At 47.0% G+C, this 17866-nt stretch overlaps 2 protein-coding genes across 4 annotated transcripts; both read right to left on the reverse strand.

Annotated features, from left to right (window-relative positions):
* Nucleotides 1-3234: 3234 nt before the first annotated feature.
* On the reverse strand, nt 3235-6905 carry sstr2a (somatostatin receptor 2a). Of its 3 annotated transcripts, XM_088360600.1 has the most exons (5): nt 5736-6483; nt 5551-5618; nt 5002-5471; nt 4211-4536; nt 3235-3962 (listed from the first exon to the last, which is right to left on the reverse strand). In XM_088360600.1, exons 3-5 carry the CDS (start codon nt 5402-5404, stop codon nt 3531-3533), a joined length of 1161 nt encoding a protein of 386 aa, XP_088216726.1. In that variant the 5' UTR covers nt 5405-5471; nt 5551-5618; nt 5736-6483; the 3' UTR covers nt 3235-3530. The 3 variants fall into 3 exon arrangements, with proteins under 3 accessions (XP_088216726.1, XP_088216725.1, XP_088216727.1); XM_088360599.1 differs by lacking the exons at nt 5551-5618; nt 5736-6483 and adding an exon at nt 6565-6905; XM_088360601.1 differs by lacking the exon at nt 5551-5618.
* Nucleotides 6906-14439: 7534 nt separating this feature from the next.
* Nucleotides 14440-16624, reverse strand: LOC148383038 (somatostatin receptor type 5). The gene has a single exon (XM_088360666.1). The coding sequence runs from the start codon at nt 16270-16272 to the stop codon at nt 15280-15282; it is 993 nt and encodes a 330-aa protein (XP_088216792.1). The 5' UTR covers nt 16273-16624; the 3' UTR covers nt 14440-15279.
* Between the last annotated feature and the right edge of the window lie 1242 nt (nt 16625-17866).

Below are 17866 nucleotides of genomic sequence, written 5' to 3' on the forward strand. Positions count from 1 at the left end.
ATGAATTCACCAACATAAGCAATTTCATATGGAGGAAAAGGACGTGTACGTAACAACTACATTTTGCCCATCAGGCCTTTGGTTGGGAAACACCCAAGCCCTTGCTTGATGTCCACGGACGGATACGTTAGGATGAGTGACAAGGCACGTTGCGTGGAAAATGACGGTGGAACCTCCAAAGTTGGTCCATTCTGCAACACCGGTTGACCTTTTGTCATTTCCAAAAGAATTTTTGCCACAGGAAATCAACGAAGGAGAAATAATTGTACCGTTTACGCCAACGAGGCTGATATACGACGTACCGACGATCACCGCCGGCCGGTTCATTGTTACGCACCGCAAGTGCCTTTTCCTGAGCTGAAATTTGACTCCATTTGTCTTGTGGCATGATCATGGTTTGAACATCACACTTTTCTCAAAAGTGTTTGTTCAACCTTGAAGAAGTAGACTGAAAATTGACATCAAGCTCCACACCATTGTATCTTTGTGTCATGTGAAACATTGGGCACTAGATGTAAGTCCTGTGCGGCGTGTGGCGTATCTTTATGTGGAGGCAGCTTACACCCAATTTCGCAGACAAAGGAAGAGAAATAGGAAGGCTGCTGTGGGAGTGGGCAGTCAACCTCAAACATAGCCAATCAAAGCTTTTTTTGATTTTTTCTTCGATGAAATACCAACAACAATGACAAATGTGCATTTGATGGCAAAAGAACGTATTTACAAATATCACCAGTGTAACACTTTTACATTTGACCATCTTCACAAACGATATGAATATTTAGTAGTGTGTGTGTGTGCGCGCTCTGAGCAGGTGTACTGTCCGCTAGCTCCGAGAGCGAGCGTTCTGCACTGCACTGGAGCAATGCGCTGACACCGAATCGGAATCCGCCGCTGTCTATGAAAATTGAGCTCATAGGGCTCCATCTTCTCCCCCTTCCCATGCAAGATTCAGCCATTTTTTCCCCCCCACGCATAGAATACAGACTTAATATTAAACAGTGCACCCTCTGCGCACATTGTAGCCCTTCACAAATCATCTTTATTAAAAAAAAGAAAAAAACCATTGCAGGTGAGATGGCCTTTTCCTCACGTTTGTACAGCGCCACAAACACCCTTGGCATGTTGTTGAATTGTGCAAGCGTGAGCAAAAGAGCCACAAGTAAATGGAAGCCAATGACATGAGCTCACTTCACAAAAGCCCGAGGTGTCTACAAGCGACATATATACGTACGTACGTACGTACGTATCATTGCGCTACATTCACATTCGTTTGGGTTCAAACTGCCTTGTCAAAGTCACAACGGTCCATTGAGTCAGTACAGGATGTCCAAACAGCCGACAGCACGGGTCGTCTTGGTGTATTTCTTTTCAGTATGGTTTCTCAACAAGACATTGATCCCTTTACATTTCTCTGCGCATTGCCAAGCAAATGAAGAAGGGAGGGAGGGAGGGAGGGAGAGATGGAGGGCTGGACCAAGGCTGGGGATTTGATTGAAGCCACTCAAACAATTCAGCTTTATGTACTACACACAAAGGCATTGGACAGAAAAATCTTTTCACTCGTACACAGCCTTTGGCCAAATGAAATCAGGGATTTCAGCACAACTGACCCCCCCAGCCCCGTTGTATTGTTCGACACGACAGTGAAAAGGGTGCAGGGACTCGATGTCGTTTTCTCATCATTTACAAGCATTATTATGCAAACATGCATGCGTGTGGACCGTTGTGGAAAAAAGCGCTGACTGAGCCCAAACGCAGCAGAAAGAGGTCGGAAATGAAAGTCATTCATAATTGACATCCTTTGTATTGACAAGGGCCCCCAAAACATGCAAACGCCTGGCTAAGAATACTTTGAAAAGATATCAGTTATCTGTCACGTTTGTCATTGACCACAAGACGACAAAAAGACAAAAACAATGCAGTGACTTGCGCGGTAAATAAGATCAATGGAGCGAGTCCACCAATTGATGGGACCTGACTGAAGCTGCAATCTGCGATCGTCAGGATGACCCTGTTTTTCAGCGCTGGCTGGCTGGCTGGCTGGCTGGCTGGCTGGCTGGCTGGCTGGCTGGCTGGCTGGCTGGCTGGCTGGCTGGCTGGCTGGCCGGCTGACTGGCTGGCCGGCCGGCTGGCTGGCCGGCCGGCTGCCGCACAAAACATACTCATTGACATAAAACTAAGAGGTCACGCACGGTACACGCCACTTGAGATGGCTAAAAGAGCAATCCTATTTGATTGAGTGGCTCCCCCCCCTAAAAAAGATGAGCTTCAACACTAACGTTTGGCCAAAGGTCCACATCCATTTTGTAAGATTACAATCGTCAGTGAATGGTCTAGTATTAGTCCAGCTATGCTATTTGGAACTCACTCTCGTGTCGTTTTCTCAACGCAACACACATTCGAGAATGCTTTGAATTGAAAATTCGGCAGTGTTCAAATATTCGAGTTGAAATGTTTCTCCAAAAATAAGACTTGGAATTTCTTTCTCACAAAATGTAGCGTCATGATACAGGGAATTCTACCAATCATTTCAGGGGTTATTAGGGGTCTCTTGATTGGCAGATACTCCAAGATGAATTTCTAAAGGCTAAATCGAAAGTCTGATCACCACAAAGAGGAACCTTTACGTTGTCATGGCAGATGATAAGAAGCAGGATTTTGCAAAACGTCAAGTACGTCGTGAGAGGTACCACAGACATGCCACGACAGGAAAATATTGGACTCGGCCATGTTTGCAGCCATGTTTGCGCACGCGCCAGGCAGGCCGGCACCTTTGTATTTACAAGTACGAGCTGTTTTGAATGGGGCAAGTTTGCCAACAATTTCTTTGTCCATCAGACCGCTTACGGATGGATGAGTGCGATGTTCCCCGCGGGGCAACCCGCCAGCGTCCTTCATCATTGTGCCGTTGACAAGGCTTTGCCATTTGTTTCTCTGATCATCATTTCAAGTCAGTCAGCGCCGGTGGAACGGATCATGACTCTGTTCCATGATTTCTTCTGTCTTTTTTTCTGGGCTCGACTTTTATCTTTTGAGGGTCGCTCCACAAGGCAAATGTTTGCCTTCCTTCCTTCCCTTTTTTGTCATCCTGTTTCCTAACCACAAGAATGGGGTCTCTTCCTCACGCGCAACGCACTCAAGTAGCCCTTCTATCGGCAGGCAGGCAGGCAGGCAGATCCTCCCTCCCTCCCTCCCTCCCTCCCTCCCTCCCTCCCTCCCTCCCTCCCTCCCTCCCTCCCTCCCTCCCTCCCTCCCTCCCTCCAACACGACGCCAATTGGGCTTAGTGACGTAAGCGTCCAACTTCTGTTTGACGTTAGTCAGGAGGCTTATTGAGTGCTCAGGGTCAATGAGAGCAGGTTGCCTCAAACACTTGGGTCAATGTACCATCTCTGTTGTGAAACTGCTCAGACTGGCTTACTTCATAGAGCAGAGTCCATAGAAGGGCGGGTGGGCTATTGCACCAGTGTCCCCCCCCCCCCCGATGTATGTGATAGTGGCCAACAGTTGCTTGGTGTTCCTCAGCCGGCCCTCAAATGCTGGTCTGCAGCTCTCCGTTGAGCAGCGCCGCATTATGCGCCTCCAAGTTGGCGTTGATGATGAGCGCGTGATTGGCCATCCTGCTCCTGTCCACCCTGCTGTCACTGCGATCCATTTCGTCCAGGCCAGTCACCTTTTTGAGACACAGCACCTTCTGGAAACTCTTCTTGAAGTTGTCCGACAGGAAGGCGTAGAGAATGGGGTTAGCGCAGCTGTTGGCGTAGCCCAGCACCACCACAAAGTCAAAGGTGCTTTTCACCGCCGACGTCGGCTTGATGGAGCCGGTGACCGAGGTGACGTTGAAAATGTAGAAGGGCAGCCAGCAGAGGACGAAGACGGCCACCACGATGGAGACCATGCGGGTCACTTTGCGTTCCGATCGTTTGCGTTTGGTCGAGCCCACTCGCATGCCTGAGGATTTGACCTGCAAAAAGGCACGCCATCTCCATCAGTGGATGATCTCGAAGCTATATATACTGACTTCTACGATGACTTCTCCCACAGACTCATTGGATAAAGCTAATGTCATGCGTATGTCTCCACTGCGGACGGCGAGGCGGCTCGATTGCGTCGTTCGACGAGCGAGCGAGCGAGCGACAACAGCCGGCGCAATATTCCCAACGCCACGGCTACAAGTTCACAAGCAAAGCCGAATTGTAAGCCACTTCTTACCTTGACTACGATGAACAGGTAGCACAGGCATATGACGGCCAGGGGAAGGAAGAATCCAATGAAGAAGGTGTAAAATATGAAGGCGGTGTAATAGGCGTCCTGGGGCTCGGGCCAAACGATCCCGCAGACCGGTACCTTGTCCAGACCGCTGAAGATCATCGTCGGCAGGATGACTAACAGCGACACGCCCCACACTGTCAAGTTGATGAACTTGGCAACCCGGGGCTTCCGCCATTTGGTCGACTTAATAGGGTGAACCACGGCCAGGTAGCGATCGATGCTCATCACCGTGAGGCAAAATATGCTGGTGAACTGATTGAGAGAGTCTGGGGGGGGGAGAAGCAGATCGAGTCAGGAGTTGCTTTTGATCAAGTGAGTCGACAAATTCGACAAAGTCGCAGATAATGACTCTCAGAGTTGGAGCTAAAATTCAAACAATTACTATGGATTTGGCTTTCTGTACTTAACATACTAGAAAGGATTTTTGAGCCAGGATGGCACAATCCATGACTTTAAACCGTATGATGATCATACACACACACACACACGTGAGAATGCTTTGCTGAGCTATCCCAAAATGCTAGCCTAGCTCAGTCCGTGCGGTTTTTGAAGTGGCAACCATTGCAGGTTACGAGCATTCTTCTAAATGGTTTTCTGTCGCACTCTTTGACGAGCGGACTCCCCAGCTCCGCTCTGCCATCTGCTGTCATGGTTTCCCCTGGAGTGGAGCCACAAAGCGCTGAAAGCAAGTATGGGCGGCCAGTGCTCAGCGTGCTCCGTTGTCTACCTACCCACAGTCAAAATGACTTTGCACAGCGCCTCGCCAAAGGGCCAATGCACCAATGCCAGCTGCAAGGCGATGAACGGCAGGCTCATCATGCACAGCACGTCGGCCACGGCCAGGTTGAGGATGTATATGTTGGTCACCGTCTTCATTTTGGCGTAGCGTAGGATGACGTAAATGACCAGGGCGTTGCCGCAGAGCCCCACCGCGCACACCATGAAGTAAATCAAAGTGATAACCACCGAGCTGGTCTTGTCCTGGTGGGGTTCCTTGCTTTCTCCCGTCAGGTTCAGGTCCAGGTCCAGGTCCAGGTCCGACGCGTTCCCTTGGAGGTAGCCGTCGTACAGGAGCGGCTCGGGGAGACTCATGTTTGGTGGAGGCGAGAGGAAGGACCATTGATCCAGCGCCATCGTCGCAGAGTCAAAGGTAGCTCAAACGGGTGTCGGCATCACATCGCACATGACGAGAAGAACGCATCTAGGAGGACGTGACAAAGGGAGAGAAGGCTATTATGAGTGACGCCATGGCAACGCTTAGCCGATATAGTAACTCCTACTTTCAGGGCTGCTCATGTCAGATCTCGGTGAACATTGTAGCTGCCATTTTGTGTCCTTTTCCAACCACCTACGCATGTCCCAAATCACGGATTGATTTCTTTCCGCCGTCAATGTTCTTGACGTCCGTCCGTCCGTCCGTCCGTCCGTCCGTCCGTCATCCAACCAACCAAAAGCATAAACTCACCACCGTGGGTCAAATGATCTAGGCGGGGAGGGCTGGCTCCATGTCGTCCGGCGTGTGCATACATGCAATAAGGCAGGTTCGAGAGATGATCGAGGGAGGGCATTGTGCCGCGAGCGGAGACAAATGTTTATTCAATCGATCTCGGGAACAAACAGCTCGGACGCTGACGGGAGGGAGGATCTGTCTGTCGTTTGAGTTGAGGGACAAGTCCCAATTTTGCTCACATCTATTAAATAGTCACATCACCTTTGGTTAGCTCATTGATAACAGATTTCATATTGATGGACAGCTCAGTTCAAAACATGACCGAAAGCTGGTTGAGAATATACGTACGTATATACAGTATATATATATTTTTCCGTGTCAATAATGAACTCCGTTTGTGAGAAGGTACAAGTCGAGTTGCAAAATCAAAGCATGTGGGAATGTGCAATGTGACATAACATGACTCAACCTCACCTTGCCAGACATGAATGGAATGGAGATTCTTCACACAAATTTAGGTGGACATTTCAACGATCCCCTTTTTTAGCTCATAGAAATTTGCGGAGCGAGCGCTTGTATATTTTCGACCTCCAAAGCAATCAACGGCAGCCAGTGGTAGCGCGCTGTAACCGGGAGCTCAGACCATTCCTTCGACATCATTAAATGAACAGTCAAGCCATAATGTTATTTGCATCTTTTCTAACCCACGAAGCCTCGAATCATTGGAATTGTCACATTTCAGTCCATGTAAATGTCCAGGAGAATCTATCCAGGACTTCATTTCAACTAAAAAGACTTTTTATATGTATTTTGTACTAGCGCAGGAGTACATTTGAAGACTTACTTTTAAATAGAAAATGTCCTCCTTGTGTCAAATCCATCGTGCCAATTGCCAAGATGTCTTTACAGAGCGCGTGCGTCCATCTAGCCTTCCTTCCGTGCATCCCTCCATCCAGCCATCCATCCATCCCTCCATCCATCCATCCATCCATCCACCTGCTTCGTCTCAGTTACGCGCAGCTCCAGCAGTTCAGGCACCACGCAGCCTCGTCACGGCCCGTGCCAGCAGTAGCTCAGGTCTTTTTTTGGGGGGGGTTAGCGGCTGCTGAGAATGTTTTCTTTATGGCAAAATAAACCAAAGTGAGCAAAGTGTCGGCGACGCGTGCGTTGACTGGGTGCGCTTGAGACTGCGACTGAGGGAGGGAGGGAGAGAGAGAGAGAGAGGGTGAGAGGGAGGGGGGAGAGAAAGAGAGAGAGAGAGAGAGACAGAGAGAGAGAGAGAGAGAGAGAGAGAGAAAGAGAGAGCCATTCCCCATAGGAATAAAATGGAGATGATTTCATCTAGGGTCAAATTGCCATGAGAAAAACCTTCGTAACTGCACATGCATGCATTATGATGGACTTACTCCAATCCAATTGCAGTCCTGACACCTTGATTTGCAAGTTGAATTCATTAGCCAACGTTTCATTCAATATATATGATAAATGAAAACAAATGAAATACAAGTTCCCCCATTACCATCATTTCCAGACTATTGAGTCATAATTAGGCCTTTGACTTGTGATTATTGTGCTTCAAATACCTAATGAGTCGACTGCCATTTTCCCCTTATTTTGCTCCCTACATCTAAAAACAAACGTGTTTTTCTTCCTCCTTTGTTTGATCCAACGGCTACCTTGTCTCGGGGGGGGGGGGGGAGGATATGCCATGGCGTCATGACCGCATTCCTATTCTCACCTTTGATCTTTTTGTTTTATAGCCAATAAATGTTTCGGCTTGTCGCCCCCAGTGACCAACATACCTATGTAGGAGAAAAATAAGAAAAGGTGCGAAGGCATTTTCCCTCACCAGGTTCTACTCTACGTAAGCACTTTCCTAACAGACCGTAGCAGAAGAATGGCATGGCATGGCATGGCATTGCATTGCAAGAAAAATCGGACGGATGCGGCAGTTTCAAGGCGATACGGGACAAGCGCATCACAATCAATCTGTTCGCAAAAGATCTTTTCCCAAGAGGAAATGCATTTCAAGGGTGTCTTCTACGACTAAAGCTGCATGAGAAAATCTTGTCTTGCTTAAGTGCTGCTATTTTTAAGCTTATATCCAAGCGGCATGCTTTATTTATGCTGGATACGAATTGACTTCAATCCAGTCGGGACTGCGAAGAGTCATCCCATACAAAAGGTAGGAGATATTGAAGGGTTCTGCTAGTGAGCACTGTAAATCAGTAGCCAGTTTGGGAGGGTTATTAGTTCTGGGTCAAGTGAGGTCATCGGAGAAACAGCCAACAAGCTGCAACCGTTCACCTTTGATTGAAGTACGTACGTACGTATCTTCCACATCCCACTCGTTCACTACTTGTAGTAGCGGTAGTGCTCATCATCTTGAAAAACAAAGTTACATGCCTTAAAAGTGTCACTTGCTTCATTCTACTTGGAGGCTTGAAAAAGCGTTGTTGTTTTTTATTCCCTTGCAGCTTTTCAGAAAACAGGATGATTTTTTGACTTCTCCCTATTATTGGCCTTTCAGCTTTTACACGTGCACATACAAATTGATTGAAGTTCAGGCATAAACATTCAGTAAGAAGCAACGTTTCTGGAGCATTAAGAATCAGGTGTCCTCAGGATTCTATTGCTGCTGCGACCGAGAGGTGCTTCGTTGTCTGTCATTTCCTTTGGCGCTGAACGCTATGAGGACTTTTTGGATCCAAATACGACCGTACGTACAGCAGGTGCTTCATAGAAATGATGGTTTCACGTGTAACTGGAACTAAATGGTTTGACTTGAAAAAAAGTAACGCGTCACCGTCATCGGATGACTTGACTGGAAAAAGATTTGGCGTTATTGTTAAATGTGTGAAATTTTTTTCCTCCTCGTGTCTCGCACATTTTCTCACCCTGTACCTTACCTTACTTATTGAGTTGTTTTTACTGGAAAAATCATCTCCATAAGGATCATGATCTGATACAAAGTGTCATTTTTGCAGTGCACTAGACTTGTTTTTATTCCAAGCAAATGGGCCATCCGTTGATTTTCTATGCCACTCATCTTTCTCAAGCTCGTGTGTGAATGGATATTGCCGGGGGTCTGCAAAAAAAAACCCCAATTATAAAGCCTAGAAATCTTCAGGGAATGCTGATTAAGTTTCATTGTATGTTCCCTACAGGGGGTGGGTGGAAATATTGAAAAAGAAAAAGTGAATGATTTGGCCTGGCACCCCGTACCTCCACCCGCCGCCGGCTCTAGCTCCGCCCATGACCAAGAGGCAAACATTTCAATCCAAATAACCAAGATGGATAAGAAACACAGCATGCTAGCAACATTTATAGTCCAGCCTGCTGACAGAGGCCATGAAAAGAGAAGTTAGGTAAAAGCAAGCTGTCTTGATGATGTGTTTTAAAAGTGACACGCTCAGCGGGATGACTCTGACACTTTCTTCTCGGCCTAAATTTGGCCCTGGACTTTTCGAAACAATTAGATGAGAGTACATGCAAAGAAAAGCACGGAACTGTCAGAAAGTCCATTTGGGATCAGGATGAAAGGCTGACTTCATCACACTTTCCTTTTGAAGATGACAGTCGAGCAGAAACTCCAAATGCTGACAGCATCATGGCAAAAAATCAAAAACATGGAGTTGGCCTATTGTTTTCTTGCTCCCATTCGGATCTTCATTCCTTGGAATGGGAGCGGCTTGTAATTGTCGTGACAAACGACGGACGAGCGTCGGGCCAAAGGTGCTTTCCCTTTGCAGCAGCAGCAGCAGCGTGCCGAGTGGCATGTGTTTCTCCAGCTCCTTGACTCTGCCCGCCTCTTGTGCACATTTCACGGCTCTTGGCAAACCAAGCACAAGTGCGGGCTCATAGTGTGACTGATACGATGCTGCTGCTGCTGCTGCTGCTGCTACTGCAAGACATTCACACGATGATTGTTGTGGAGCGTGCGAGAGCGAGAGCGAAAGCTCACTGGGATGATTTATCTCCAGTTTAGCACCTTTGCGCCAGATGATGGCACAATAAGTCTTATTCGTTCGGAAAAAAAATAAATAAATCACTTGATGCTCGGCACGTCTTTTTCCAACGATAAGGCGCACCGCTTCTGGGTGATATCAAATGGCGAAATGTTGTTTTGCTGCGCCTCAGTTGGTTCAAATGAACCTTGACCTTCAGATTCAGAACCAACCTGAGGCAAATACACTTGATGGGATTACGCTCATCTTGAGGCATTGACACTTTTTGGAACGTCTGAAAACAAAAGGAAATTCAAGTGGTAAAAAAGTCAAATGATGTGAATGAAGACAGAATTGAAATGAGTCAGTGGTCAAATTGAACATGTGAATGAATCAATTGTTCACTCTGTGGAGTTGTAACAAGCAAACACGTAATATTGACGACGGTGCCAAAACATTTGATTCGTAAAGCTTAACTAGCTTTATCTTCAATGCTCTTTATTTGATGACGGTCAAATGACAGAAATAGAACTCGTTTCCTTCAGGCACTCAAAAAGAAATTGCCCCATGTCTGTCTGGTTCATGTCACGACCCGTCCATCCATCCATCCGTCCCTGGTTGTTTTATTATCTGTAAGTTGTCATGGTTTCTGTCGGCGGCTGTGTACTCGCCCCTCCCTTCCTGTGTCAACTCACAATCAATGCAGTGATCACAGTCACCTGCCTCTCTCTCGTTACCCGTCTTGTATTTAAGTCCTGTCTGTGTGTGTGTGCGTGTGCGTGTGCCGCTCCCCGTCGGATCATTGTTGCGTGTTCGTGTCATGATGTCTTTTTGCTTCCTGTGGCTGTCATGGGTAAGGTCACCCTGTCTTTTTGTTTCACCCTGTCTTTTTCGCTCAGTCTTGTTGTGAGGTTTTGTTAGTGAGTTATGTCACTTTACCGAGTCTGTATTTTGAGTTCCGCCACTAAACCAAGCTGGTCCAAGCTGCACTTGGTCGACCTGCTCCATTTCCACTCAAACTCTTCTCATTTCAGCCCCAATGTGAATCTACCTTCAGGTATAGTAAAGCTCCAGCCTTATCTCTTGATTTCTTTTTTGGGTCTATTTCATCCCCGTTGTAAATGACAACAGAAATGAAATGAACCCAACATTTGCGATGTAGTACTTTGGTGCAATTCAAATCTCCAAGAATTTGGTGCATCCGTCGAGTCACGTTTTGCAAACGAAAAAAGCCCCGGATAGTCTGTCTTGCAGAGCACGTTACAAATGTTCCGAGAACCACCATGAAACTATGCTAAACTAAACCTAAAGTCCAAACGTCAAGTGAACAGTCCCAGCATAGCGTTGAATAATGAGCAAAATACTTGGCTAGCACTCCAAAAAATGGAAAGAAAAATGGCCCCGGCGATTTTGGCTGACAGATGAAAATATCTCCATTGGATGATTCACAGCAGCCTTTTACGCATTATTTCATCACACTGACACTTTTTTTCTTTCTTTCTTTCTTTTTTGTTGCCTTTGGGTGTTAAAGTAATCACCAGTTTATTCTCACGAGAACAGTACATCACAGTAGGCTTGCAGACTGAGGGCACATGCGCAAAATAAACAAATTTCTCTCTTGTGGCTGCAGGCAAAAAAGAAAAGATCTCTCCCTGTTTTGCTTGTAAACCATTTGAGATCATTCATCGTTCAATATTGTTCGTGCGAGACTAATTACAGATGAGGTGCTGCACTTATTTATGATGTTCAGAGGCACCAAATAATTTGATAGACTCAGCCTTTTTCTGACATCATGCTTTGGGCGAACAGATTACAAAATGAGTCTTGTTGATCTCAGTATACCTTAAATTGTGATGAGAACAAATTCTTTGGGAATTTTTTTGTTTTCAGTGAAACCCATTGACTAAAATAAACCATCTGGGATTTGGTTGACATCCGGACTATCTTTTCCAGATACAGCATGAACTCGACACAACCCCAGAATAATAATAATACAGTATACTGGGAATTCCCCTCAGCTTGATTGTATTGATTAATGATGTTGTTTTTTTTACAGCTATTTTGATGTTGCAGCAGGAGCATTTCTTTTTTGAAGTTCCCCGTATTGAAGTCACTGTGCAGTAAGATAAACAAGAAAACAAAATCAATAGAAAAGAAAGGCCCAAGGGCTACGATGTAGGTCTTAGTCAACATTCCAATGAAAGCCATAGTTGTCCTTAATATTACACCATCAAATTTGAAATAGTGTTTTATCGTCACATATCTAAACACAAAAGATCTTTCCCATAAAGCAGCTGACAAAGCAATCAAATTACAAATGATGAACTGGATTCTTCGTCCTGGCATGATCATTTATCCTCATCCTTTATATGTAACAATACAACGGCGAGCCAGACCTTTTAAACGTTATGATGGGGCCAGCTGTCGGCAGCGGCACGTTGCACAACGGGAATGTTGATTTTTATTTTGGGGTTCGGGAAGAAAAGAAAGGGAGGAGGAAAATGAACCACTAACTGGAGGAACGCTAGAGGATTATGACCTTTAATGCTGTGCCGCTCGCTAATCATGTTACGGGCAACTAAAGACATTTCTACACGCTGCTAGACGCAGCTTACTATGTCTCATCAATTTTCTCGATTGAGGGAGGACCCATTCGGATACATTCCAGCAGGTTCTTATTCCCCTACGCGTGTGCAGAATAGAGCCACGACGGAATCCATCGGCGTAATTAGGATCCAGTCGACGCATTAGAAGCTCTGCAGTGGGGCAATACATCACGGCTCCCGGATGTTTAATCAGAGCTGATCCAAGGAGCACAAAACACCTTGATGCGCTTTTTTTTTTTTCTTTCTGCCTGCCAGGAGATTAAACACCTTGTTTACTGAACTTTGTTGGCTGCTAGTCAGTCGCCAGCCACTGCACTTTTCACCAGTGAGTGTTGAATGTTGCCATTATTTCTTGGTTTATTTGGTCTCCTGTGATTCATCAAGCCTGGAAATAGAATTAATGTCCTTTTCATTTGTCCGAAAGGACATATACGACATTATTTTGAATCCCACCCATCTGCAGTCGTATAAAAATCACATCTGGCCTGGTCATCTTTGTGGAAAGAAAAAAAAAAAAAAAATTGCTTGTTCTGATTGCCATGCAGCACACATTGGATCAGACAGCCAAAAGAAGCAATTAACACTTGTGGAAGATAATGAAAGCGCCAACAATAGATGATCAAAGTGTATGGGTCGGCTCCTTCCTCCTTAACAATAGCATGCATGCATGCATGTTTTTTTGCTTTCACGTGAAATCACAGTTTTCCATTGATCGATTGGATATGTTCGGCCTCACGCTGAAAGAGCTTGGCTCTGGTATTTAGCCCAATTCACTCTCATAAAATGGCATTCAAATCTTTTGGCTTTACGTACATTGATGGTGGGTGGACTGGATGGGAATGGACAGATCGAAAAGTGATGGTGACGCATCATTCTGCTGCTCTTTCTTTCATACTTTGTTTTGCTGAGCATGAGGGAAAGGCATTGTAAGGTCAGTGGCATTTTGCTGGAATCAAACGAACCGTTCATCTCACCGTCTGTCACTTCAACTTGCCTGAGTTTGTGATGCGATTGATCAGGAAAAAAAAGGATTTCTTGTGGAACTCGATCCCTTTTCTCCAATTGAACGGAGCCCAATTGTCGATGCCATGCAAACATGCGCATTTGATGTATACTTAAAGAGCGTTGTAGGATTCGTGACGGGAATGTCATGAATACTTCAGCGAGACAATACGTGAGTGTTTTCTTCATCTTCTAAAAAAAACAAAGCCGAATGCCACGGTGCATCGAGCCGCAAGGCTCGGAAAAGAAGCTTTGCCAAAATATCAATGGCGTGCCGCTGCATTTGGCCATCTCTTTTTCCGCCAGTGCAATCCATGTCTCTTGTCACCCAGCACCTCTTGATGATGCTCTTTAAGACTTTGAGATGCGAAAGCAAGGTTTATTGGCGCTTTGAAAGAATAAGCAGCTCCGCACCGACCGAGTGTGTCTCAGCTCACAGTTTTTCCGCTTGAGGGACTGTAAATGCAAGAGCCGCTCGCTCGCTCGCTCACTCACTCATCCTGTCAGAGGTCCAAAGCTACGTAGCTTTACCTTTAACTTTAGTCGGTCACTTTTGATGAGTGATGGGAGTGGTGAAATGCGGCAAGCATGTGGTGGCAAGCATGTGGTGGTGGTGGACCACACACTTTCTTTTTCATACAAAGTGCGGTCGTACCATTTCCGCCAACTACCGTACGTGGAGGCTTCTCTTCCAGCCAAATGATGCGATTACATAATGCATGAATATTTATGACAACACGATGAAGGTACACGTTTTGCCTTAGGCTCGTGACCATGAGTCGAATAAACGCGTCAGAGCGAAAGGAAATCTTTCTCTTTGGGCATGCCATTTAATTAGACTTCGATCTATAACGTCAAAAGGCTCGTTTTTCAGGTTCACAGATTGATTGGCAATGATTGATGTTTTCCTTCATTCAATTCAGATTAAAAATGACACTGAACCATAAAAAAGGTGTGTTGCATTGCACGCAACCACTTGATCAAATCAAATTGACTTGTCATTTTGCCTTTACTGTTTTGCTTTTGTTTGACCTTTGTGCGGGTAGAACAGACAGACAGACAGACAGACAGACAGACAGACAGACAGACAGACACACTGATGTCTGCTTTACAAGAAACAATCTTTATTTACAGAACATTTCAAAACACAATGGCAGGCAGGAAAAGAAATCATTTCGTCAAATATCTGATGAATAGAAATCCCGCGTATATTTCTTCGCATCTTAATCAAATTTCATCTGATATCCACAGCAAACATTCTTACAACAGTCTCATCATTTCGATTGCTACAGATTGTCACCCACATTTCTTTTCATTCGTATAACGACCTACCCGCTTTGGCTAAAAAGTCTCAATGTACGTAGTATGTATATTTCACTTTGTTTGATGTGCATGTGTGTGGAAGGGATGCAAGACGAGTCACACTTGTGCGCTCTTGCTTTAGCGTCGAGCAACTGGGTCACATTCATTTGTTCACGCGCCAGCTGTCGGCCAAAAATGCAGCATTGCACGAGACGTAGCCCAAAGCGCTGCCCCCGCTGGATGGAATTATCAGAAGCATTTTTAACACTCTATATTATACAAGTTCAACAGAGCTCAAGGAGGGAGGGAGTACGTATACAGATAAAAGGCTCGGGCATTTTTTGCTCAAAGTCAAATTGGGACACAGTTGGACGTATGCTGCATTTTTCTCTATTGTATTGAAACAAAGTGTCATGTACATGAATAGAAATCGTCGAATAATATACGCACATCCCGCTGATTATTTTGCTGCGCAAGCCAAGCCCTAAAATTCCTATTGGTGATATTAAGGTTTATTTCAAAATGGATCTGTTATTGTTTCGGCGTGTCTCAAAAATAGTCGTGACTACTGGAGAAATAAATCATACTGCCGGTCAGACGTGTTTACTTAGAAGACCGTTGAAAACTTGCCAACCGATCCAACGAACGAGCAAATCATCTTTGATACCGGCGCGTACGATCGAATCGGAGCTCTCGGTCTCTCTACGCCAGATTGGTGACATCCTGCGTTCCTGTCACGTACCGCTCGGTGTCGCATCGCACGCTGGCCGGAGACTTGGCGGCTGAGCACAGGAGGGCCCGGAAGTGCCTCCTGAAGGTGTCCGAGAGGCAGGCGTAGAGGATGGGGTTGGCGCAGCTCCACGAGTACGACAGCAAAACGGACAACTCGAAGACCCGGGCCAAGGTGAGGTTGGCGTGGAACGCCGAGCAGAAGTTGACGGTGTAAAACGGCAGCCAGCAAACACCAAACACCGCCACCACGGCCACCACCATTTTGGTGACCTGCCGCTCCGGACGCTGGTTCTCGCTAGATTGGAGTGGTCGTCGCTGCCGCCGCCGCCGCCTCAGGATGAGCAGCAACGCCGTGTAAGAGGAGGTCATGATGACAAAGGGCAAGGCGAAACCCAAGACAAAGGTGTAAGACAGGACGCCCAGCCACCACGTTTCCGAAAGCAGGTCGGGTACGCACTGGCCTCCGTCGGCCGAGAAGTGAAGCGCCATGGGAAGGATCGTCAGGATGGACAGAAGCCAGAGGAAGGCCGAAACCATCTTGGCGCAGCGCGGCGTCCTCCAGGAGGCGAACCTCAGCGGGTCGGCCAGCGCCATATAACGGTCCACGCTCATGGCCGTCAGACAGAAGACGCTGGTGAACTGGTTGATGCCGTCCAACACCATGACGGCTTTGCAGGCCGCGTCGCCGAACCACCAACGCTTCAGCAAGTTCTGACTGGCGATGAACGGGAGCCCCAGCATGAAGAGTCCGTCGGCCAGCGCCAGGTTGAAAATATACACCGTGGTGGCCGATGACATTTGGTCTACTTTCAAAACGGCCGCCGCGACCAGAGAGTTCCCGGCGAGTCCCAGCACGCACACGGCGAGGTAGAGGACGGCCACGAGGACGCCCAAAGCGTCCACGTGCTCCTTGAAGTCAAAGTGTTCATCCACCAAAGTCCAGTTGTCCAGATCCACGTCCATTCTGCGCAAAAACCAACTCGCTGGCTCGGCGCTACTGTTTGACTGGCTTCTCAAACTGGACCGCACTCGGTGAAAAGAAAAGAAGAAGAATTTGGGCTACTCTTCAAGCGCTCAATGCTTTGCTTTTAAAGTCGATTGTCCTCTCCGGCACCCATCGGGCCTTTGCGTGAACACCCTTGAAATGAACGCCACGGATTCTTTCTCCCTGGGAGCCCTTGTTATATATCTTCCCCCCACGGTGTGTGACGAGCGCTCGCTGGTGTGTGGCTGCCTGGAAGTCCACCACCCCCTAGTTCATCAGTCTCCAGAGGCTGGCGGGCTGGCTGGCTGGCTGGCTGGCTGGCTGGCTGGCTGGCTGTGATAGTCCAGCTTGGCTAACGCCCCTCCTGAGTCGTCCCAGCCCCCCACCCCCCCCAAAGGTTCTCTGCTTGTTTCCAAGGTAAACCCAATCTGCTCCCATACACTTGTTTTCATAACTTTCCCCCTCCCTCCCTCCCTCCCTCCCTCCCCTCCTCTCCCCTCCCCTCCCCTCCCTCTGCTTCTGTTGACTTCACACATAGCCTCCCTTCTTCTCCACCCCTCAAGCCAGGGGGTCACACAAATCCCCACACACGCACGCACGCACGCACGCACGTCTGTTTTCTCAGGATTCTGTTGTTGCGACATTTGACATGGGATTTTGTTTTGCTTTAAATGAAGCAGGATGGCACAAGCGGAAGAAGTAAAGGCTCAGGGAGGGGGGGGGGGAGCTTCAGGACCACGGATGAGCGATGACCTCCATCCTGTTGCCACTCTGACACGCATAGCTGGAATACCCCTCGAGTGTCCGCCCCCTTTCAAGTCCACAATTATTTCCCATGCCGTAAGTGTTTATCCAGAATGTAACGCCATTCCAAAGATACTTAACACTTCTCTAAATCGTCTCGGGGCTCATTCATCGCAAGATTTATGGGGGAATATGTCCAATCCGGCAACACGTTCCAGGGGCTGCTGATTAGGCTGTGGCTTTGCTGCCAACACTTCATACAACATGGCCCACCTCTACATCCCTCTATTAATCATCCGTGGAGTTGCTTCATATTTCACGGGCAATATTTCACTTTGGCGTCATGTTGGCATTCACTTTTAGAAGTCTGCCGCAAAGAAGCAAACGCTAAGATAAAGTCTGTATTGTTTGTCAAAGGACAAAAATCCTTCCTTCCTTCCTTCCTCCCTTCCTTCCTCCCTTCCTCCCTTCCTTCCTTCCTTCCTTCCTCCCTTCCTTCCTCCCTTCCTTCCTCCCTTCCTTCCTTCCTTCCTTCCTTCCTTCCTTCCTTCCTTCCTTCCTTCCTTCCTTCCTTCCTTCCTTCCTTCCTTCCTTCCTTCCTTCCTTCCTTCCTTCCTTCCTTCCTTCCTTCCTTCCGTCCTTCCTTCCTTCCTTCCTTCCTTCCTTCCTTCCTCCCTTCCTTCCTTCCTTCCCTGCTTTCCATTGTTGCGACATCTTGGAATCCTAAACAGATGAGTCACTTATGAATGAAATAAGTGTGTTTCTATATGGAGAGAGATGGAAAAACCAATGTTTGGAAATACAACTTTTTGGACATGACCGTACGAG

Source organism: Syngnathus floridae, chromosome 18, assembly GCF_059516105.1.
Source record: "Syngnathus floridae isolate MCC-2025c chromosome 18, RoL_Sflo_1.0, whole genome shotgun sequence".
NCBI lineage: Eukaryota > Metazoa > Chordata > Actinopteri > Syngnathiformes > Syngnathidae > Syngnathus > Syngnathus floridae.